The sequence below is a fragment of the Ambystoma mexicanum genome, chromosome 11, assembly GCF_040938575.1.
Source record: "Ambystoma mexicanum isolate Mex_15411 chromosome 11, UKY_AmexF1_1, whole genome shotgun sequence".
NCBI classification, from domain to species: Eukaryota; Metazoa; Chordata; class Amphibia; order Caudata; family Ambystomatidae; genus Ambystoma; species Ambystoma mexicanum.
In genome coordinates this window covers 1,003,422,403-1,003,445,940 of record NC_090934.1, presented here as the reverse complement: position 1 = coordinate 1,003,445,940, position 23,538 = coordinate 1,003,422,403, and the positions used below count along the sequence as shown (strand labels likewise).

At 47.5% G+C, this 23,538-nt stretch overlaps 2 protein-coding genes across 2 annotated transcripts in view; one reads left to right on the top strand and one right to left on the bottom strand.

Moving 5' to 3' along the window:
* LOC138504026 (putative nuclease HARBI1) overlaps positions 1 to 23,538 on the top strand; it is a 292,079-nt gene that overhangs the window by 155,928 nt on the left and 112,613 nt on the right. The window lies entirely within an intron of this gene.
* STRC (stereocilin) overlaps positions 1 to 23,538 on the bottom strand; it is a 543,934-nt gene that overhangs the window by 516,060 nt on the left and 4,336 nt on the right. The window contains exons 2-3 of the mRNA XM_069624197.1: positions 10,632 to 11,441; positions 7,350 to 7,374 (exon numbers count right to left, since the gene is read on the bottom strand). Coding sequence (XP_069480298.1) covers positions 7,350 to 7,374; positions 10,632 to 11,441 — 835 coding nt within the window. The remainder of the gene's footprint in view (positions 1 to 7,349; positions 7,375 to 10,631; positions 11,442 to 23,538) is intronic.

The window sequence follows — 23,538 nt, the reverse complement described above, 5'->3', positions numbered from 1 at the left end:
CACAATACTACAAAGGCGAGCACAGTCACTGCACCAGAAAACACAGAGGGAGGGGCAGGGTGTTAATCAACGCCCTGCCCTCCCCTCCGCACACAGGGATGCAAATCATCAGAGCCCACTAAAGGCAGGAAGAGGGCGGGGGAGCTAGGCTGAGGCACCATAAGGTGCAATTAGCTGTCAGCAGATGCTGGCCAGCGGGGGGGGGGGGGGGGGGGGGGGGCTGGCACCACAGCCCCCACCACACAGAAGGACCCCAGGGACAGCCCCGGGGGTCCTATATAAGGGCTTCTGCAGCCAAAAACAAATCAGTTTGTGGACCCTGCACGGGGACCCAAACCAAAGAGTACTCTGTGCCCTCAGAGTCTCTTCTTCTTTTAGTTTGTGGACCCTGCACGGGGACCCAAACCAAGGAGTACTCTGTGCACTCAGAGTCTCTTCTTCTTTTAGTTTTTGGACCCTGCTCGGGGACCCAAACCAAACTAGCAAAAGTTTGCTGTGTACTCAGCATCTTTTGCTTTCCTTTCGATGAACATTGTCCCGTTCATAATTTGTTTCAGGTCAGCGAGAGCTTTCGGCAGAGGAAAGGAGTAAAATTGGAAAGGAGTAGCGCGGCGAGTATCCAGCACAACAGCGCCATCTGAGGCTGCAAGCGGTCTGCACCAGTGAACGGGGCTCAGCGTGAGCCCTCGAGCAGAAAGGGAATTTCGCCACAATGAACACAACAGCAAAAGGAACCTGGCGCAGGTGGCGGCTTTACTACTTTGTTTTCAAGTAAGTCAACACCAAAACATGATGCAATCTCACAATAGCAGAACACGTTCTATTTACAAAATTACTGCAGCATCCACCAGTAGCCTGATACGGGGCACGACACATCATTTAGCCTGAAACTGTCGAAAAAGACTGTTTTTCAAACTGCTGGCCATAGAGCGCGCTCCTCTGTGACATCCGCACAGAGCCTGCCAACGCAGTTTCGAATCCCATCAGGGCCAAACTCGGCCTTTCATCAGGGCCAAACTCAAACTTTTCATCCTTCCGAGGTCGATAAATAAGCATCACACACCGTGGGCAAGAAGCAGCGCGCAGAGGCCCGAGGGCTCTTAGTGCATATAGAGGCAAAAACGAACAAAATGAAACAATTGATTATCATGCCCATGAGACAAGGATTTGTTATCTACATACTAGTACCCAGATACAGGGCACAACAAGACATAGAACATGCCACCCAATGAACGGGGTGGACCCGGGACAGCACGCAACAAGCCGAATGACCACAAAAACTTTGCATGCAGCACTCAAGGAGCGGGCTAAACATCACAAAACCGATCAGACCAGGCACAAACCCCCCTTTCAGGTCGTACAAAGGGGGAACCCAAGAGCAAAGGAGAAAGGCAAGGCGGTCACGCAGCACTTCATAAGTAACACCGAACAGCCAGCTCAGCTGGCACTGAGCACTCAAGTCTTTGTACACCCATTCAGAACCTGCCGTGGCAGCCTTTTAAACCTGGAAGAGCCAACACTCAAGCCAATGCTAATCAGCAGCCAGAGACAGAAGGCTATGAAACGGAGATCTCCAAAAAATGCCACATAACAAGCGAGGATAGAACATGGTCTACACGCAACTACCAAAATGACCAAACATGGCAGTTTCTCGAAGTGGAAAATTTGACTACAGCAAAGCAGCACGTAAGACTCAAGACTCCCGCATAACACGGAGAGTTCGAGGGCAGACCAAGGGACACGAGGATACCTTGGACCTCAGGAACGAATTGGGAAACCATACGAACAAAAACCGGCGCAAGCACTCGCATTTTGTACACCCGGATAGAGCCTACGGAGGCACCTTGAAGCTGGGCAGAGCCAGCACACAAGCCAAAGCTATCAGCACCAGCCAGTAACAAAGGCATGAAAAGGAGAACCCGAGAAAGGGATCTCCAACTACAAGCAGCTATCCAAAAGGGAGCTTGCCAAATATTTCTGTGCATGCAGAATAAACCAGAACCCTGAAACGGGGTTCAAATCAACGCACAACAAGGGTAAAACCTGTACCCAGGGAACCCAGTTGCAACAACACTACTGCGGTAGTGCAAACACAGAACCCTGAAACGGGGTTCAAAACAATGCACAACCAAGGAAAAAACTGTTTTCCCAGGCAAACCAGTTGCAACAACACTACTGAGGAAGTGCAGCAGAACCAGACCGCAGGCACGAAAGGAGGCGCTGACAAATACTGCAAAAATGCACAGAAGCATTCAGGACATCGGGGGCTAGCGGTAAGGAGCCAGGTGAAGAAGGAACGATGACACCAATGTCACCACTACAAGGTAAGTAAGAGAAAACCCCCACAGGGCACCAGAAGACACAATCCCAACCAGCCAGGGTCCCAAAGAGGCACACACGCAGGCAGACGAATAGCGAGCCACCACACAAACAGTTTAAAGAGCTGAAACAAACAGCTAAGACAGGACAGATACTAAACAGCCAGGTAACACAGTAAACAGCGTTTTACTGTGTACAACCCGCGCTAGATGATGGGTTCAGAGCCCAGCCCAGGCCATACCAAACACAGCCGAAACAGCCCCCTCAAATTAAAAGATCTATCCATCTCACAGGGCTAAACCCACACAGAAAGACAGAGCAGGTCCTTTAGCACAACCATTTGAGCCCTCCCATTAACACCGGCCCGAGCAGGCCACGCAATTTCAAAATCTGGCTGGGTCAACCATCAGCCTTCACCTCTCACAAGGGCAAAAAAAACCAGCGACACAGTTCAGGGGCAATAATAAATACACATAACCAAAGCGAGAGCCGAAGGAGTACAACAAAAACAGAAACCAAGGCGCCAACAAACGAGAAGTGTTCCAGACCATCAGTCCCACCCGCAACATGCAGGTGGTACACAAGCGGATGGCCAGCTTCTCCAGCGGTTCGAGGTGGCTGAAGCAGGAAAAGAAACAACATCAACACAGATAACAGGACAAACAAACACAAACCAGGGGCCAGAATAAATGCCCAGGCTTGCCGCTAGGCCAGCCCAGGTAACAAATAGAGGATATATTTCCAAAACATAGTCAACACCCTCCAGAACGGTACACTTAGCAGACAGCACAGCAAGTTGAGTGCTCACTTTGACATCAAGGCTGAGTCTGCTGACGCAGTTTCGAAACCCGAAAGGGCCGAACCCAGCCTTTTCATTTCTACCAAGGTCGAGAAATGAGCCCACACACCGTGGAAAATTAGCAACGCTCAGAGGCCTGAGGGTCCGTAGTGCCAGATAAATAACAAAAACAAAACATGTGATGCATGTGCTCCCAGAACAGAATAGAGAAAGAAAACAAGAGGTAGTGGAACATACAAGAGGAAAAGGGTATGTTTTAAGACACAAGAAAAGGCTAGTAACACATGGGTAGCATTGCAAGTCAGGTAGACAGTACAACAAGATGCCAGAGTTTAGGGCAACACAGCCCACAAGGCAACAAAAATACGCAGAGGAAAATATGAGCAAGAAATAGAAGAAAAACAAAAAGCCAACAACCGAAGGCTGGGGCCTGAAAACTGCAAGTAACACAGAACACAAGAAACGGGTTCTACAAAAATAATAAGCAGTGAGGAATAAACACCACACAACACAACAGGCCGATGGCCGATGCCCGAGGGCCGAGGCCAGAGTGCTGGAAGTAGCATAGAACCTGAAAACGGGTTCAACAAAATTAAGATGCAGTGGGGAACAAACACCACACAGCACAACAGGCCAACGCCAGAAGGCCGGGGCCAGGGTGCTACAAACAGCACCGAACCTGAAAACAGGTTCAACATAATTAATAAGCAGTGAGGAATAAACACTGCACAGCACAACAGGCCAACACCCGGGGCGGGGGCCAGTGTGCTACAAGTAGCATGGAATCGGAAAACGGGGTGAATAAAATTAATAAGCAGTGGGGGGAAAAGTACCTGGGTGGACAGACACCACACAGCACAGACGAACAGGCCAATGCCGCAAAGGGCCTGGGCCTGCGCTTCTAAAAAGCATAAGAAACTCAATAATGGTTCTAAGATTAATAATCAGGCCAACGCCACGCTTCTAAAAGCCTCAAACCACAAAGTTTTTTAAAAATAGATAAACAGGCCAACGCCACAAAGGCTGGGGCCGGAAAGCAGCTAAACTACAGATTAAATTAAACTATTAGGTTTTATGAGCAAACACTGGAAAACAGGGGAACAAAGTGCGGCTCCCCGGGAACATGTGCAAACACTAGCATAAGGTGGGAATCGAACCATAAAGCAAAACACTGCGGGTGGGCCAGAAGGCCCCTCCCAGCAGGGCGATACGCAAGTACCACAGCAAGTGGAGAAAGCAGACGGGGGCTCAAAATCAGCTAAGGCCGCAAACGGTCAGAGCAGGATCCATCCCACCCAAAGGGCAGTTTACGTCCAATTTTTCATAACAATCAGGCCTTGATTGTTCCACCAAAAAGAAAACAAACTTAGAGCAGCCGTACAAAGGGAACCAGAGGCCAGCACACAATGCCAGCCCACACAATCCAAACCCCTACAGGGGCCAGCGCCAGGCACGTCAAAGGAATAGCCTAAACTAAAAGGGAAACAGACAATGCAGCTAGGAAAAAACAACCAAAAACTTTTGGGGGAAACCTGGACAGCCGGTAACCCATCCAGGTTGTGGCGGCACGGGCCATAGGGGGTAACCTCGGGACCCGATGCCCAAAAGTACTACATATTATGGTTACTGTAATTATGATTGTTTTGTTATGACCATAACTGTGAAATAAAATCCCACAGCCTTTTATTGCCAACACCTACCCAATGTCTTGGTATTACCTGGGGGGCCGGGAATAAGCATAAGGACTGGGCCCAGTGCCACCCAGGTCATGTTACCTCCCTGAAGGCATATGGGTCCACTGGTTACAAAAGAGAGAATGGGGTTTAGCCTGGGATGTCAGATCCAGAACTAAACTAGTGAATCCCAGCTACCTCCTTCACAAGACTGCAGTCGCCTCATTGACTTGACATCCCCATTCCTAGGCACAATTAATCCACTAGTCTACCCCATCTGCTGGCGACCACAAGCACACACAAACATACACAGGCATGTGCGCGCACACGTGCGCACACACACACACACACACACACACACACCCACCCACCCACATCCCCTTCACTGGATCATAATTATGCATCTCTAGACTACACCTCCACAGCAATATGTCACAACCTATGAATGACTGCACCTCCTTGATTGGACTACACATATTCAGCTGAACTACCCTAAGTCCTCTAGTAGACCACGTCGCCGCGACTCAAAACTCATCTCAACTAGACCACATATCCTCTGCTAAGTCACATCTCCTCCACTAGACTACACACCTTCTCTGCCAGATTATAACTCCCAGACTGCACCACATCTTGTCCAGTAGACCTTGACCAGCAGGTCATCTGCTAGGCTGTGCCTCCATAGGTTAGCCAGGCATCTATTGCTAAACTCCATCTTATCTACCATCCCATGGCTCCTCTGCGAGTCGAGCCCTCAGTCAGACCACACCTTTTTCAATATACACTTTCTGATTTGTTGGACTGCATCACCTGAAGTATAACACACCTTGTTTTCTGGTCCACACTAGATTCACCTCCCCACTAAACCAAACTACACCAATAGACTACACCTTTTGAGCTTGATCACACATTATCAGAGCAAATCTACTCGAGTAGACAACACCTTCCCAAATATGGTCCCCCTCCTGTGATGCAAAACACCACCTCTGCTGAACTATGCTTCCTCCTGTACACCATGGCTTCTTCTCTATACAATGCTCGCTACTCTAAGCCACACATTCCCTGATAGGGCACCCCCTTATACAAAGCACCCCCTCTGCTGAAATAGGTCTTCTATACTCCACGGCTCCTTCTCTGTTCAATACTTGCTTCTGAATACCATGTGCTCTGTGTTAGAAAATAACTCTTCTGCTAGGCAGCACCTACTTCACTAGTCATTCTCCCTCCACCGAGCCATATCTGTAGTGCTGTCAGAGTTTGGGGCATGCAAATATTGGATGGCTTGGCTTGCACTCGACAGCCTCTGGTTGGAAAATGCTCTTCCGGGATAGGCAACTCCAGCACAACATTGGCAATACCTCCCAAAATCAGTGCTTTCTAAAGACAGATATTCCAAATTCCAAACAGGAAGACCTATATGCCTGCCTTGGAACTCCTTTTGTAGATGGATAGGCAATGCAATAGATAGTTTTCATACTCAAGAGTGCCACTCCCTCCAAAGACGCCCCAATCAATGGTATGTTCCCACTCAGCCCTTTCTCCACCTCTAATTGTAATTGTAATTGGTTATTTATAACGCGCCTAATAGCCAGAGGTTACTAAGCACAGACCCGGGGATTTAACCTTTGTTGCTCCAAGTCGTCTTGTTCTCAAGGTGAGCGTGTTGTCCCTGAGCGATCCTCCCGGCCCTATGAGCGTGCCGCCTCACCATTCCATCTTCCTTTTGCATCACTCCATGATCCTCTTGCCCTCTGGCTCGATTTGCCAGCGATTCTAATTTGTGTCTGGAACCCTCAGGTGGTTCTCCATTGCACCCACTGCCACAATCACAACTCTGCTCTCGCCCAATGCTTCAGCTAAGCGATTTGGAGATTTTCTTGCCATTCATAAAAAAAGGTTAACAGATTGCAGTAGGTTTCAAACACTGCTTCAACTTGTCGAGCCTTGGAAGTCTTCTCAACTGGCTAAAGTTCACTTTCTATCCTGGGAGTGGCTGAGTCTAAACCTGCCCCACAGGGGGGAACCCTTACAAATCTGATTGCGTTCCCTGCCTCTAATTGTTTTCAACTTAAAATCAGAAGGCAGGCGACTTCACCTTGTGCTGCACCTAAATACTAACTTTCTTTACGTATCAATGAATGGAACCACTTCCAAAGGGCTTAACCAAAAATATATTTAGTCGTTCACAACCTGGATTGGCGCACATATGTCTAGCCATAGAAATGCAACACTTCATCTTCCCAGAGGATTTCTAAAGCAGTGGAGCCACCCACTCACCATGGGAGCAAAGGACCTACCCTCTCTCATGGCAGCCAGTGATAATATCAGGGGAAGAGATGCTAAACGATAGTTACTGCTAACTGATGCCTGATCACCATCTAGCACTTCCCCAAATAACTTTGGACTGGAATTAGATTAGCAAATTATCCATATTGGAAGCAACTGGCCCACCCTGTGACTACTTGAAGCAGTGAACCCACCCGCTTGGGACTGGGTAAATAAAATGAGATGATCATCACGTTCAAACCATGCTCACATTTGTGTGCATTTGCCCAACTCACCACAGGATCAGCTGCTTCAGGTCCCCTAAGAGAGAAAACAGGGAGAAAAGAAGTGTTAGTGAAAGCCCTAAAAACGGTTCTACGTTGTCAATCGACCTCCTTTTGAACGTCTTCATTTCGACCAAAACGAAAACATTCAGAAAGACGCCTAGGCCACAATGGTGGCACAAACCATAAAAAGCACCAGCAACTGTTAGTCCCTTACCTAAAATGGAGGCAGGCTGTACCATAAAGGTTTGGAGGGGCTGGGAAGTAGCCAGACAATTGTCAGGTGTACGGGAGGTGCTGTGTTTACACACACCCAGGAAAGTCACATTTACTTGGCAGGCCCTGCCGCTGCGCATGCTGCCCTTTTGTTCCCTGGCATACCTTTATCACTGAGCTGAGTCCCTGTACCCCCACCCACCCAAGAGGAGCCTCCTTTCACCTACAGTGCAGTGCCACACTTTGCTCACGGGATGCCCTAATATACCAAGAACATCCTCCTCTAACGGCACCCCCGAATAAGTGTAAAGAGCCCAGTTAAGGGGAGCTGCAGAGTTTACAAAAATCTTTTAGTTTCTTATCAATTTAACCATGTGACAATTGCACACTGCGCTGGAAATGCACCGTTCTCTGTCGCTTTCTGGCCTAATGTCAGTTTTCTATTCCATAAAGCTAGAATGAGGGTCGGCAGCCATTTTATGTATGTGTGACTGTATTTAATGAACACGGCAGCACCGGGAAGACGACTCATTTCCGCAGATCGACTTTTATCGGGATTAAGGCAGTTAGCAGGGAAACCATAGTTCTACAGAGCGATGAAACCGAAGAAGGGCGTGATGTCCTAAGAAAGTCCAGAAAATTCCGATCGCCGTGCCATCCAATATCAGGCAGGAGGCTAGAACCCGCTGGGCGAATGGAACTCTTTGCCCGGAGAATGTATTCTGGTCCTGGAAGGCAGGCTTTTTTTTGATGGGAGCACAGCTAGCCTTGCATCCTTTCTACCCTCTGTGGCTTGGAACTGTTGCCACGAAGCATGCGCAAGACATCTCCCACATTATATCAGCAAAATAAAAACATGTGCACGTTTCCTGTGCTGGACAACTATCCACCAATACTGTAACGATGTTCTCTAAGGAAATACAATGTCACAGCCTTAAGAGAAAACGTTCTTATCCAGTAACCATACCTTACCCAGGGGCAACCTGGCGCTGCCTGGGATGCTCTGGCTAAGCGTGCCCGTGGCTGCCTACTCCTGGCAATTAATGTGTGCTATCCCTTTTGGATGGGAGCCTACACCTTACTTACACACAGGAATCCTTCTTTTCATCGAGAGCTGGGCCCCGTTTCACTTAAGCGATCACCCTCAAATAATGAGTGAATTGGGTTATGGTTCAATCAAAGCCAGGGCCAGGGCCTAAGCAGTTAGCACCATTTGTTGATGCTACAGACAGCGAGTTAATTTATTTATTCAATTTGTTTTTTATAACGCACCTAATACCATACCTAAGTTTGGTTTCTAAGCGCGGATCTGGGATTTGAACCTCAGTTGCTCTGCGTGGTCTTGCTTCCAAGAAAAGTGTGTTATGGATTTATTACCTAGCATAACCTAGGCATAAGGGGTTACACCTCCACGCATATTAAAATTAACCCTAACAGAAATGCCCTCTAACCTGATGTGTACTGTCTCTTCTCATCTAAGTGACGCCTCCAGGGAGAAAAGACAGTTTCCACAACAAAGGTGGCTGCAAGGTGGGGGTGAGTGGGCAGGACGCCAGAATCGTGTCTTGTGTTCAAGAGAAGAGGCACATGCATGCACAGAACTCACACTTATAGCCAGATCCCCATTGTGTACAAGCTGTTTCTTCAAGAGAAGCATGACCTTGAGGGCCCACACAGAGTAGGTGGCAGAGGGGCCACGCTTGAGGCATCAAGCCTCAACTTGATCTTTGGAGTTTAAAGACCACTAGGGCCTATGGGACTAGGAGATAGGATAGTTGAGATGTCAACTAAAAGATGTCTTCCCTTAGGGGGTGTCGGTGAGGGAATGGGTGGGTTAGCTTGGGAAACCTTTGGTAGGATTCGCCTACGAGATAATTGTATTGGCCTTGTTGATCCAAGCACCTGTTTCCCACCACTCCGATCCGAGAATACCCATCAGTTCCTTGTCTCCAAGAGTCTCAACATTGCAAACACCAAAACATGTGAGACACTGAATGTGAGTGAGAGTCATACACTTTCAGACACAGACAGGTGCACTGGCTGCTAGCGAGCCCGCAACCGTTGGGCGCCGGGAGGGGCTCTGGCATAGGTCCACGTCAGAGGGCAGCTATGACAGCTGTTTCTTATGGTTAGTGCAGCGAAGTGGCAAGACATTTTGATGGTACAGCTTGTGAAACAATAGTCACCTTTCAGGGTCTTCATTCTGCTTGATTTGTGCATCTGAGCGAGGAACATTGACAATTTTGAAAATGCTGCTCGCAGAAGATTATGTCTGGCGGCCAAAGAATGCTAGCAGCGGCCGCTTGCCTCCAGCAGCTCGCGCAACTGCGGCCAAAGATAATGAATTTTTGTTTTCACTTAATAAGCCGGTGTCTGTGTTTTTGTGTTGGTGCTTTTGCTAAAGGGACTGATTTACAGTGTTTCTTGGTACAGAGAACTCTTACCTATCCAAGGCCAAGAGGATAGCTCAGGGGCAACGCGTTGTCTTGGAAGCAAGACCATACAGAGCAGCAGAGGTTCAAATTCCGGTCCGTGTTTAGAGGCTGGCCTCCGGTATTATAGTGCTTTATAAAAGATTAATTAATTAATTAGCTGAGATTTGCCCAAATGACAAGAGTAAACAGTTAGGGGTCTGTGTATTGCGAAAGGTGTGTTGAATAGTGCGTCCAGAATTATAGCCCCTGTCCCACCACAACTGTTGATCTTTGGGGTGTACCCTCCAATCACACCATAGAGGCATTGGCGTTACCCAGGATCCACTGGCCCTCTTCATGCAGAGGATGCAACAGGAACCCTCTGTTGTAAGATGCAGCAGGCTTGCAGGCTCACTGGAAGCCCCTCCTTACTCCATAGGCAGTGCACTTACTATCATCAAAGGGAAGCTCTTCTTTCTTTTGGTGTACTAGCTACACTCACCCAAAAAAGGACCCTTCTCCACCATGATACACTGGTTCTTCTTACCCTCCCTACTAGGAACATAACTTTTCTGGGGTGCTTCCTCCTCCACACTTGAAGGAAGCCCCCTCTCACTGTGTTGCACACACTGTCTGACCTCCCCAAAAGGATAGCTTCACTTACCTTGCTGGGTGCACTGCCCATTGCTGCCCAACTCAGGAATAGAGAAGAAGAGCCGTATCTCATCCAGCAGAAAGGCCGCCACCTCCAGGACGTACTGCTTGATCATACTGACGATGTAGTCCTCAAAGACAGGGAACACGCTGGTCTGGAAGATCCCCCAGAAGACCTGCAGTCGCTGAGCCAAGGAATCCGGCAGGCTGAAGAAGGCATCGGCAAGCCTGCTCTGGAAGGTCATCCAGTACTCCAGGATCCTGGCCGGGGAGGCGGTTGCATTGGAGGCATCCAAGAAGCTAGAAGCTCTGCTGCTCGATGCTGGACAAGGAGCAGCTGGCGTCCCTAAACTTCTGACGACAGGATCTCTTGAGAGTAGTTCAGGCTGGTCTAGAGAGGGCAAGATGAAGAGGTTGCAGTCATCTTTTAGTAAACAGCTTGTGAGGGACTGGAGAGCCCGTTGGGATTCCTCTGCGGAGCTCGGGTTCCAGAGCTCAGACCAGGACCTCAGCAAAGTCAGGTATCCTGCAAACTTCTGGTCACCAAAGGTGCTGGCCAGGGTGGCCATGAGAAGCTCCTGCTGCAGTGAGGCACTGAAGACATTGCGGGCCACCTTGGATGAGTTTCTAGGAGTTGCCCCCTGTCTGGATCTGGAACTGCCCCTTTCAGCGTATGAAAACCGTACTCTGGTCCCATTCTCAGGGGGAGGTACCTGGGTGTTGCTTCCATCATCACTTGCAGTGCTGTCCCTCCAGGGCTTAGCAGCCTTCTCAGGTGGTTTCCGGTGGATCACAGTTGGGGACCCTGCAGATATTGTTTCTAAGGAGATACAAGAATGTGCAAAATCACAGCATTAGATAGAGGGGTAGTTGATGGAGAGAAGAGGGGATGTGAGGGGCATGAAAAGAGATGTGTTGATAGAAAGGAGGGAGACATGAAGGAAAGGAGCAGAAAACGGGGAACTGGAGCACTTAGTCATGAAATAGACTGAGAGAAGCAGAAAGCGCAGAGAGTAAAGGAAAAACACTAATTGATGTAGTGGCCACACCAAGAGTATATGACTTATTATGACTTATTACCATCAACCTAGACTTTAAAACTCCATTCCACCAGCCAGGCAGGAGGGCTCACTGCCAGCAGCCAGACTATGGACATCGTTCTCTGCCAAGCTAGACTATAGAACGAAGACCTAATCCAACACCTTTAGACTCACACCCTTTACACAGACTGTGGAGCTTACTCCCAGCAGCCCGATCGGATACCCAGTACTTCAACAAACGCTACAAAATTCACTCTCACCATTTACACTGCAGAACTCACGCCCAACCAGACAGATGGTTGAACTCGTTCTCAATGATCCGTTTAACACCTACGTGCTAGCACTTATAAAACTGCTGAAGGCCTACCTCTTTGAACAGGATTCTTGCCTCTCAGTTCTCCAGGCCAGAGCAGGCAAAGAAACTCTTCTGTTTGTAGACGTCTTCCACGTGCGGCTCTCTGGATGTGTTTGGACGACAACTCCCATGATCCCCCACCGTTGAATATAAAATGCAGGCTGATGGGAGTTGTAGTCCAAACCATGGTGGGAGCCAAAGGTTGCAGACCCCTAGAACTTTAGAGACTTTTCTTAAAGGAGCAGAACCTGTAACGAAGGTACCTCGTCCAGTGAACGTGAGAAGTTCTGCAGTTAGCATGCCAGAGATGTATATGTATTGAGCCCATGGAGCAATTCTCCCCCATTGACCCCCATTATGAGTTGGGCAGAACGTGTACCTGTATTACCGTAAACATTAATTACCATTGCTTCATGTGTCAATCCAGAACATAATGTTATTAGAAGAACAACACATATATGGTGATACAAGATTCAGGTTTCCTGAAATAAAGGATGCGTTATTTCAGAAAGTCTCCATGCATTATTTTGAACTTTTTTTAGGCAATTTCTACCCCGTTTGGGGACGGAAATAGAGTGGGTGCAGTGGTAGATCCTACTACTACTGTACCAATTTTAATAATGGGCAGAAGGGTCAGCAGATGCTCACCTGTGATTTATATGTCAACTCAGGTAAGAAAGTGGGCACCAGCGATGGCCAGTTTTCACCTCTTTGTGGGCCCAAAAATTGTATTGGTCATTGGTTAGGCGCTTATACAATTTCCAAAGCAGTTTCAAACCGCCCACAGGGCAACAGGGTGGGGAAAGGGGAAGGCAGACAATGAGTTACAAAAGAATAAATATTTAAATAAATGAAATGAATAGAACAATAATGAATATAACAGGGAGGGGAGACAAAGCTACTATGCCTTGTGAGTGTTCAGAACATGCAAGTGCAGAGGGGAGGGGGTAAGGGATAGGTGCTGTGGTGCTCATGGAGAAGTGCTTGGGGTGAAGTGCTATATGTTTTCACGAAGCAAGGCATGTGTTGGCACATCCCTGCATTACAGGGATAAAAACCGTGGCATTTCTGGCAGGGTTTTTCAATTTTTGCCTCTATCTTTTTGGTGGAGGTAACAATTTGCGGTATTTAACCTCCTAATCAGAGGGTGTTTTACTGCATGCATATCCTCTGTATCTGCACGCAGTAAATACAACCAAACCAAGCACCAGGCAGCCATAAAAACAGACAGTATGTGCAAATACTGCCTGTTTTCACCATTACTGCTAACCTCATAATGAGGACATTTATGTGAATCTAATTTCATTTGTCAGCTCATTCAGTTACTGTGTTTTTCTCTTTGCAGTTTTGGTTTAAGACCTCAAGGACACACAAAACTACTGTATACTAAGCAGGGATCGAAATTAAGATTGGATAAGCAGGAACTAAAGGCAGCTAATGGAAATCCAACATGAACCATCACTCTCTCCTCTCTTCTCACTTGAAGCTCTCTTCTCCTCTTGCATTAGTAAGCCTGACACTGCCTCCCGTCTATAAGGTCATCTGACCCATGAAAAGAGTGTCAGTAGCTGCCTTTGCCTCCACCTACTCTGTTCACTACACTCCTGTGGCTGACTCCCATGCTGACACAGCCCTCTCTAACTTTTACCTCTCCGTTTCCAACACTCTTGATATTCTTGCCCCTGTCATGAGGGTATGACTGAAAGTGCAACTCTTGGTACGACACCAAAATGGCTGCCCTTAAACGCAAGTGCAGGACAGCCAAATGGAAATTAGATTCCTCGGGCGCACACTCTGACAAACTGGTGTGCCGCCTCCTCCAAAGGCAGTATAGACTCTGCAACCACTCCAAGAAAAGAGTCTTTATTCAAGCCTGCATCGCTGCAGCATCCAGTAACACGGCCAAACTTGTCAAAGTCTGCAAGGAACTAGCCAACCCTACTGCAGCCTCCTCCACCATTGCACCCACCTAGGCCCTTTGCTCAGCCATGGCTGTACATTTCACCGAAAAAACACAGGATATCCTATCCTCTCTCTCTTCCTCTTCCATCTCATGCACAACATCTCTTGTACCACCCTTGTCACCTCCACCCCTCCCCTTCTCACTTCTCTCTCCCAGTCACACCTGAGGCGGTCACTAGACAAGTCCTGTCTATGAAAGCCTCCTCCAAACAGGTGGACCTTTGTCCCTCCAAAACCATCAAAGAAAACATTGACTCTCTTGCCCCAGCCTTGGCTAACCTCTGCAACCTCTCCTTCGCCAATGGAGTTTTCCCTACTGCTCTTAAGCACTCCCTTGTGCACCCTCTCCTAAATAAACCTTCTGCTGACCCTTCAATTCCGGCAAACTATCGCCCAATCTGTATCACTCCTTACCTGGGCAAACTCCTGGAGAGGTTGGCTATTTCCCAGCTGACCCTCCACATTGAATCTGTTGGCTGCTTACATGACCACCAGTCTGGCTTTGGAGCATCTAGAGGCACGGAAACTGTTCTTCAGAACACCTGTGAAGATCTGCTCTCAAATCTTGATTCTAACTCTCCCTCTATCCTCATTCTACACAACCTCTCCTCTGCCTTCGATACTGTGAACCACAACACCCTGATTGCATGTCTCAGAGGTACCCTGGGCATCACTGATCAGGCCCTGACGTGGCTACCCTCCTTTCTCTCTGATTGCCCATCCGAGGTGGAACTGGGGTCTTTCCTCTCCCCTATTTACTTGCGGTGTCCCCCAGGGATCTAAACTATCCCCCTAGTTTTTCAATGGCAACATGCCCCCCCCGGCCAGTATGATAGCCACCTTCACCTCCAACATTCAGTGTTACGCAGATGACACACAGCTCTCCTTCAGGCTACCCCTGGCCTCTTCCTCACTCAAACCTGATTGTCCGCAGTTCAGTCGTGGTGTGCTGCAAATGACCTCTGCCTCAATGCCAGTAAGACAGAGATTGTCCTCATCAGGACCCCTGCTCCCGCCTTCACTCTTTCCCTATGGCCAGCCTCCCTTGGACCTGCACCTCCACCTACCAACAAGGCAAAAACCTGGGGGTCATCTTCGACTCCACTCTCTCCTTCTCGTCTCACATCACAGACATCTCTAAAAAGTCCCACTAACAACTGCACCTTCTCAGAGGTATTTACCTTTGCTCACCTTCCCTCAGAGGCTCACTGTCGCCAGAGCCCTGGTCCTCTCTAGACTGGCCTACTGCAACAGCCTCTTTCTCAACCTGCCCTCTTCTACCCTCTGCCCTCTTCAACTCATCCAGAACAGAACCGTGAGACTTATCCTTAGCCTCAAGCCCAGGTACTGCATCTCTCCAGCACCGAAATCCCTCCACTGCCTCCCTATGGCTGCAAGGATAAGATCAAGACCCATTGCATTGTCCATAAGGCGTTCTAGGGCCTGGGCCTACTCAATCTGCAATGCTCTCTTCCTAAATACTCACCTTCCATGCCCTCCGCTCGTCTTCCTTCAACTCTCTGCGGGTGAGCCGCTTCTCCAAGCAGAGACTTGGGGGGAGATCTTTATCCTCCGCAGTTGCCTCCCTCTGGAACAGCCTACCTACTGCCTTGAGCCGAATCTCCTTAAATTCCTCAAGACTTTCCTCTTTGCCTCCTCCTTCTATCTCCCCCTCCCCTGCTAACCACCTCTTTCTGCTCGCTTGCTCGCTCTCCCTCCTCTACTTCTGCTCAGTTTCGCTGACTGGCTGCCTGGTGTACCTCAGAGCCTCAGAGGTCCCAAGCATTCTTTGCCATTCTCCTGCACTTGGCTGCTAGGCCTTGCACTTGCCGCAGCACTACTGCACTTCGGTTACGACCCATGAGAGTTGTATCTCTCTGCACTTAACCCATGTTCTGACGGGACTGGGCACACTTGTCCCTATTGCTCCCCCACACACTTCCTTCGGTGTTCATCTGCATAATCTGAATGTACCATGCCTAGTAAGATCGTTTGTCTTGTCTTCACTATGTCTTCCCCTCCCATGCATGGTTGTGCTTTGAAACACTTGTGTATAAGCGCATACTAAAGAAACAATCAATTAATCAATCAATGAGTTAGTATTCAGCATTCCACAAATCTAACTTCCACAGCATCAGGCGAAGCTGCAAGGAGATGGCCGACAGACAAGGCCTCCAGTGCTCTTTGCAGCTCTTCACTGCTCGATGGTGGCCGTCAGCCTACCTAATCTCCAAGACTTAAAAGGTAAGTCGTCCATTGCTCCTCATACTCCCCTTTCCATTGTACTAGCCACCAGGCTAACACGGCTAGGCTCCCATACCCACACAGCCAGCTTACCTCTCACCCACCGTCTACGCTCCCTAGAAACATGCGCTTGCAAGCTCGACTCTACGTCCCATCTAACGCCTGCAGCGCACAAGTTGACATCTAAGTCTGTCGCTTCCAGACACACGCCGGAGACCCATACACCTGCTAAAACTTCTCCCCGCTGCTCTCACTCAGAGTCCACACGTGTCACCGACATACCTGAAAGACAGCTCTTTACTCCTACACTAAGAACTTACCCAGCTACGACGAACCACGAAGCAACTCCAGAATGCACTCTCTACAGTGCACAAGACAATTGCGCCGGCCATGGCTTCACCTTACGCTGATCAAAACTGTGCCTCCGCTTATCCCCATAACGCTAAGCTGTTTGATCCTGCGATTGATGTTTTAATCACTAGAATACCATACCTATCGACAGTCAATCCTGCTGGCAATGATTTAACCTTACTCGATGTTAAAAGCACCAATCCCAAATATCTTGCGGCCACACTTATCTAGTACCAGTTCTGCCTGTATTGATCTGTATGCCACTGCCAATGATGCTCATACCTCTAAAAATGTCACTGCTAATGCCACTGTTACAAATGACATGCTGCCACATTTTACTACCGCCAGTTCAACCTGTATTGATTTGAATACCACTAACAATGATGCTCATACTTCTGAAAATGCCACTGCTAACGTCACTGCTACAAATTTCATGCTGCCACATTTTACTACCACCAGTTCAGCCTTCATTGACTTGAATGCCTCTACCAATGATGCTCATACTACTGACAAAGATATTCCCAATGCTACTGATGCAAATACCACCCTAACTAGCACCACAAACTGCCCCACTCCAGCCTACCCCACCACACAGCCACCGTCGCCCACCATGAGCCCCACCTCAATTGCGCCCTAGTCAATGCCCGCTCCATCAATGCCCCCGCATTAGACATCCACAACCTCATCACCACCCACAACCTGGACCTCCTTATGGTAACCAAAACCTGGCTACATGATACCTCAGGTTCGCTGCTAGCCCTGGCCCTCCCCCCAGGCTACTCTATCACCAGACAAGACCACCCATCCAAAGGTGGCAGCGTAGCTCTCATAGCAAAAGGCTCCCTCTCCATCATGAAGGTCGACAAAGACATGAACAACAACAGTGACTACCTCCAATTGAAACTCAACCTATCACATCATAGCATCATTGCCCTACATCTCGTTCACCACCCACCAGGACCTGTAGGGGACTTCCAGGCAGCCCTCACCCACCTCCCATCAGACAACTTTAAAAAACTCAGCATAGCTATCTTACTTGGTGACCTCAATCTAGGCCTTAATGACGTCAAGGACCCAGCTGCACTAGGGTTCAACAACTCTGTCACCGACCCCACACATACACAAGGCCGTACACTTGACTGGATAGCCCAACTCAATTGTCCTCTCCTCATTACTGGTAACAGCCCCACCCCGTGGTCTGACCACCATATTGTAATGTTCAACGTCCCTACTAACAGAGGCAATTCACACCCCTGTCCCTGCTTACCCCCTGCACTCACCAGAAGCTCCCACCAGCTCACAAAGGAAAGGATCCTACCTTACCTACAGGTACCAGCCCTAAGAGGCCCTTGCGCTATCTTACGACAGGGCCATCACATCGGCTATCAACTCCATTGCCCCGCTTAAGCCCCGCAAAGCTTAACCTACCAGCCACACTAACGCCTGGTTCACCTAAGAGCTCCTCGAATTCTGCGCTAAAAAAACAGACAGCCTTATCCCGCTGGCAAACCACACACTCTGACGCTGACCAACAGCACTTCCATAATCTTTCAAAAGAGTACAAAAAAGCGATCATTCACGCCAAAGCCACCTCTTTCGAAACCAGGATCTCTGAAGCTAAGTCCAAAACTAAAGATATATTCTTAATCTTCAGAGAACTAGAGATCCCTACCCCTCCGTCCCCCACAGAACCTCACTTAACGACAAGGTATGGTGCAGCGAAATCCAAACCGCCATGCACAACAAAGTGAACACCCTCCAACCCAAAATTCAAACTACCCAACACTCGCTAACTAACACTCCTATCCACAACACTGTGCCACCCACAGACACCGCCGATCTCCAGACGGACCCACTATTCTCATTGAAAGCAATTCAGGAACAAGATATGATTAACCTTATGAAAACTATAAAGCCTTCCAATTGTAAAGGAGACATATGCCCAGCTGCAATCATGAAGGACTGTGCCAACACCCTAGCGCCATTTCTGACTGCACTTGTTAACGCCTTGTTTGCCACAGGAAAGGTTCCCTCCTGCCTCAAGGAAGCCTGGGTACGCCCTGTCTTAAAAAAAACACTCTCGACCCTACATCTCCAAACAACTACAGGCCTATTACTACCGTCTCATTTCTAAAAGAAATACTCGCCAGAGCAGCCTACCTGCAGGTGCAACAATTCATGGAGGAGAACAATCTCCTAGGGCTGCACCAATCAGGTTTTCGCCCTAGGCATGGGACAGAAACCGCCCTACTGCACCTTAAAAACCAGATGGATGATGCCAGAGACTCAGGTAAACCAGCCCATCTCCTACTTCTTGTCCTCTCCGCGACATTTGACCTCATAGACCATAACGTCTTATGTCACCACCTTCCTACCATGGTCAAATTCTCCCCCAACGCTACTGCATGGATCATATCTTTCTTACAAGGAAGGACCATGCAAGTATTCTCTGACTTAGCATCCGCTTTAACTACCATCATGCTATGCGGGCTGCCCCAAGGCTCCCGCCTCTCACTCACACTTTCCCTCTTCCTCATCCTTGATGCCCTGGGTATCTCCTACACCAACTACGCAGACGATACTCTGATCTTACTCACACTCACGGGCGACTACCACACAGACTTGAGAACCCTTAACAGCATATACAACACCATCCAGACTTGGATGGCAGCCAATGGACTGTGCTTGAACTCAGACTTCTCCTAGTAGGTTCCACTCACACTTAATAATCTCGACACTCAATTCAGCCACTTCACCGTTGATTCCATCAGAATCTCAGTATCAGATTCTGTGAAAACATTGGGAGTATACCTGGACTCCAACCTGTTCATGACTAGGCAAGTCAATGCGATCGCCTCATCAGCAGCCTATCACACCGAGTACTTGAATGCATTTTGTCCAAATTGTGTCCTTAAGCTTAGTTATATATTGTCCCATATGTGCAGTGTTGAATTCACATAGTTGGGTTTGTTCTGCATCAGTTGGCCTGGGGAGCCAAAAGTAGCTTCTGATAGCTGTTGGTGTAAAGCTAATTAGGCCCCAAGCAAGAGCTAAATATCTCTAAGCTCCCCTCAATTTCGAACCCTGTTTTAGGAATCAGCACATATCACAGCATAGAATATTAGGTGTAGTGGTAACAGGACACTACAGTGGATATTGCATGCAGATTGTTCACTGAGCAATACTTGGAGTTTTCCACTGGGGTCCCCGTTTGGAACATAACAACCTCTGGGTTTTGATCAAGTTCCTTTCCGGTACTATAATGGGAGACGGGATCTCAACTCAAACCACTGCCCCATCTATAAGTCTTACTTTCTCTCTTCTCTGGCAGCAGAAACCTGGTGTAAGTGACAGAAAGTGTCAGTAACTTCAGTGATCTTGCCCAACAACTGAACCGACAACAGAAAAGTCAATTGGATCATGCAAACTAGTTAAAATCCATGAAATCTGGAGCAGAAGACATGCAGACCAGCACGTACATCACCAACCTACCAAGAAGAAGGACAGGTTTCCTATGGGTGCCTTAGAGGGAGGGCAACCCAAGAATTCCTGATAACCTGACCGAACGCCAAGGGAAAATTTACGAAACATCCCTAAAGATCTCCAAGACATCTTAGGCAACCTTGGATTAGAACACCGCCAGGACAATAAACTGGCAACGACCATGTAGGCTACCAGAACCTCGCTGAGCAGTGAACCATGTTGAAGTGGAGAAGATGTTTAAGATATGAGTTACAGTGGAATAATTGAATGACTTGGTTCCTACCTTCGTCCTAGTCCTATAACCAGAGTGGACCTGGTGGTCTGCAACTGACTTAAAAAACAAAACTCTTACTTAAGTGTTCAATGTGCTTACCCTATGACCCACCTAAATGAGTGATTTAGTGGTTAGGGCCACCCAAATTGATCGGCTCGTTGGACCTTAATCAAGGGTATTGGCATGCGCCACAACATCATAAAGATAAATAAAAGGTTGGTCTTGCCATTTTATAAAGCCTTTTCCCGTCCAAGATATTGCCCTTTGGACTCCATGGGCTGCCCACGAATCAAACTGTTAATGGATCAATTCTTATAACGGCTTAGAGAATATTCAGGGGTGTAACTTCACCCCGTGGTAATCCACAGCCCATCATCGAAAGAGCACTTGAGACACCTATGACTGCTAAGTTCCACTTTTAGAGATGCTATTCAAAGTACTCCCCGACTACAGCCGATGAGAAATACCCTAGGTACCATGTTTGGAATGATGTGGTACAGCTTCAAGTCACCAAAGCAGATACCACACAGAACAGCAGCCTGCACGAAAGGAAGAAAGATCTCAGGTCATTGCTGGGGATGTTCGTCTACTACTAGTGGTTTATGCCAAAATGTTCCACCGGAGGCAGGCCCCTAACAGGCATATTGACACAAGGCAAGCCCAACCTGTTGAGATTAAATAGCATGGCTAGAAGGGCTTTTTAATGTGTAAAAGGTGTGTGTTGCAATCCAACAGTACTAATAACCGGATCTATGTAATGACTGCGGAATTAAAATCTCGAAAATGAAAATGGCGAGTTTGTTGCATATATATGCGGGGGAGACTCCCGCAGCCTCCTCTTTCTCACCCATATTTCTTATCACCCTAACCAACCACCCAAATATATATGCACTGAAATGCAGCATTTAAAATTCTGAATTTTCATCCTCAGGATTTTCTTTTTCGGTATTTGCGTACGATACCCTAATAACCTTGGATGTCAGTAATATAGTAAATCCGAGATGGCAACCAATCTTGTCCATCGCTAGAAACAGTTCCTGCCTGAAACTCAACATTCCCGTATCAAGCCAAGGACTTTGGCCATCAAGTGTACACTGGAAGCGCACAATTATTATTTGACTGGAAGACATTCAACCTTGTTACTCCCAACTTTGCAGCCCTTTCAAGTTTCCATCCTCCCCCAAAGTGAGAAAATACATCAGTATGTTGCATGTTTTCCTTTGTGGTTTCCTCCAGCCCTCTGAGGAGTGAAAGGAGATTAGAAAGTTAAGGTGATGGGTGTGTGATGAAGCGCACTCCTTAAGGCTTGATGGAAAACCATCCAAGGAGTCTTTTTTCCTTGGCTGAAGTCACGAGACCTCGTCGGCACCACTGTGTTCTGCAAAAAAATCTGTTAGAACCAAGAGGGTGGAGTCTTCATGATCAGCAGTGCCAGCAAATGGGGGGAGGTGTCTGAGGAAGGATGTCCTGTGGGTGTGATCAGAAGAACCATACATATAATCTGTGAGAAGAGGCAGGGCTGTGAAGAGTCAGTGGGGGACCAAAACGTGGGCTTGTTCAGTAGTAGTGAGGATGAGATGGGAAGCTTTTCCAAACCAGAGACTTTACAGATTGAAGGTGGGAGTGGGAGGCAGAGTAGAGACACCAGCTGCTGGGGAAAGTGCAGCTGTCGTGAGTCCTGACTTGTGCAGTGTAATCGCAGACCCAGTACAGAAGTGACAGCTCAGGGACAGACCCCCAAAGCAGGAGGAAGAGGGATGGTTGCAGAACGTGAGATTATGGAGAAAGGCTTGTTGTCAACTCCCAAAATAACACTCCACTGAGGAAGTGGCTAGAGAGAGAGAAACGTTGCATGCTGGAATTTGCCTTGTAAACTCCTAGACTGCACCAAAACGAAACAATGAAGAGAAGGTTGCATGCTGGAACATGGAGTGTACGTTTGATATGATGATTTGTAGCACACTCACTACATACTCAGTTGCTTCTAGGTGCTATGGATCTTAGCAGAAACACGTAAGATTTGCTTGAATAGGCCAAAACATCTAATAGACTAAATATATTTCAAACAGGTTTGTTAAGGGAACTGGTACGTCTGTTAATGGTTTTATTTTAAATGTACTTAATGAAGAGGTTTTTATCAAGGGAAAACCTATTTACGTTGCGTTTATAGACCTCTCAACGGCATTTGCTATGGCACAAACTTCTAATGTGGGGTTACGTTGTCCTTTGCGACTCTTAGATATGATTAAGGCACTCCACACCAATACTGTAGCCCGAATAAGATTGAAAAGACAAGGGCACCTGTCTGCTCCTATTTATACACACTGACGTCTTAAACAGGGCTGTGTTTTAGCCCCGTCCTTTTAAGTCTATTTCAGACATTGGTCATGCCTTTAAGTTTATTCATATGTTCCCTCCAATGTTGACATTGTATCCCATGAACTAATTACATTATATTGATGATTTGGTGCTGATGGATTTCACACCGATTGGCTTTCAGCGCCAACTCTCGGCTCTTGAGTTGTATGCTCATTCCAACGATCTATCTATAAATATTTTTTTTAATGTTTTTATTCTTAGATGTACAAGGAAAAAGACGTACCAAAACTTGAAATGGTATCTTAAAGCAACCGAACTAGAAAAGTGACCTAATGTTATATATCTAGCATTTGTTTTATTTGATGGGATCAATTTAAAAGGGTTATTTAGCTTCATGAAATCTAAGATAATCACCCTTGCTGCTCAGGCCATGAAAATCAATAAGACGTTTGGCAACTTCTCTTTCCTCCCGGTGCTGGAGTTTTATAAGAAGAATCAAGTACCTGTGTTTACCTACAGGGCTAAGACTTTACTTCGAACGGATAAACTGAATTGGTCGAGACTGGAAGTGTTTTCTGGACCAAGATTTGAAAATGTCCTAGAAGTGTGCTTGTGGCCGCTATAAAATACGAATTTGGATTGCTTTCTTTGAATGAGATTATAACCTGGAAAAGCTTTACTTTTTGGCTAAAATTTGAACAGCCCTAGAGCCCTCGATTTGGTGGCAGCTGAAGTTATTGGAAGAGCAAAAGAGGAATGCTTCTTCTGATAAATGGTTAGCTAGATGTCAATCATTTTTAGACCAACATCAAATTATCATTGAGATGCTATTTTAGACCCCTTTAAAGGCCAAAAAGAAGGTATGGGAATCTGATTCAATTGACAACAT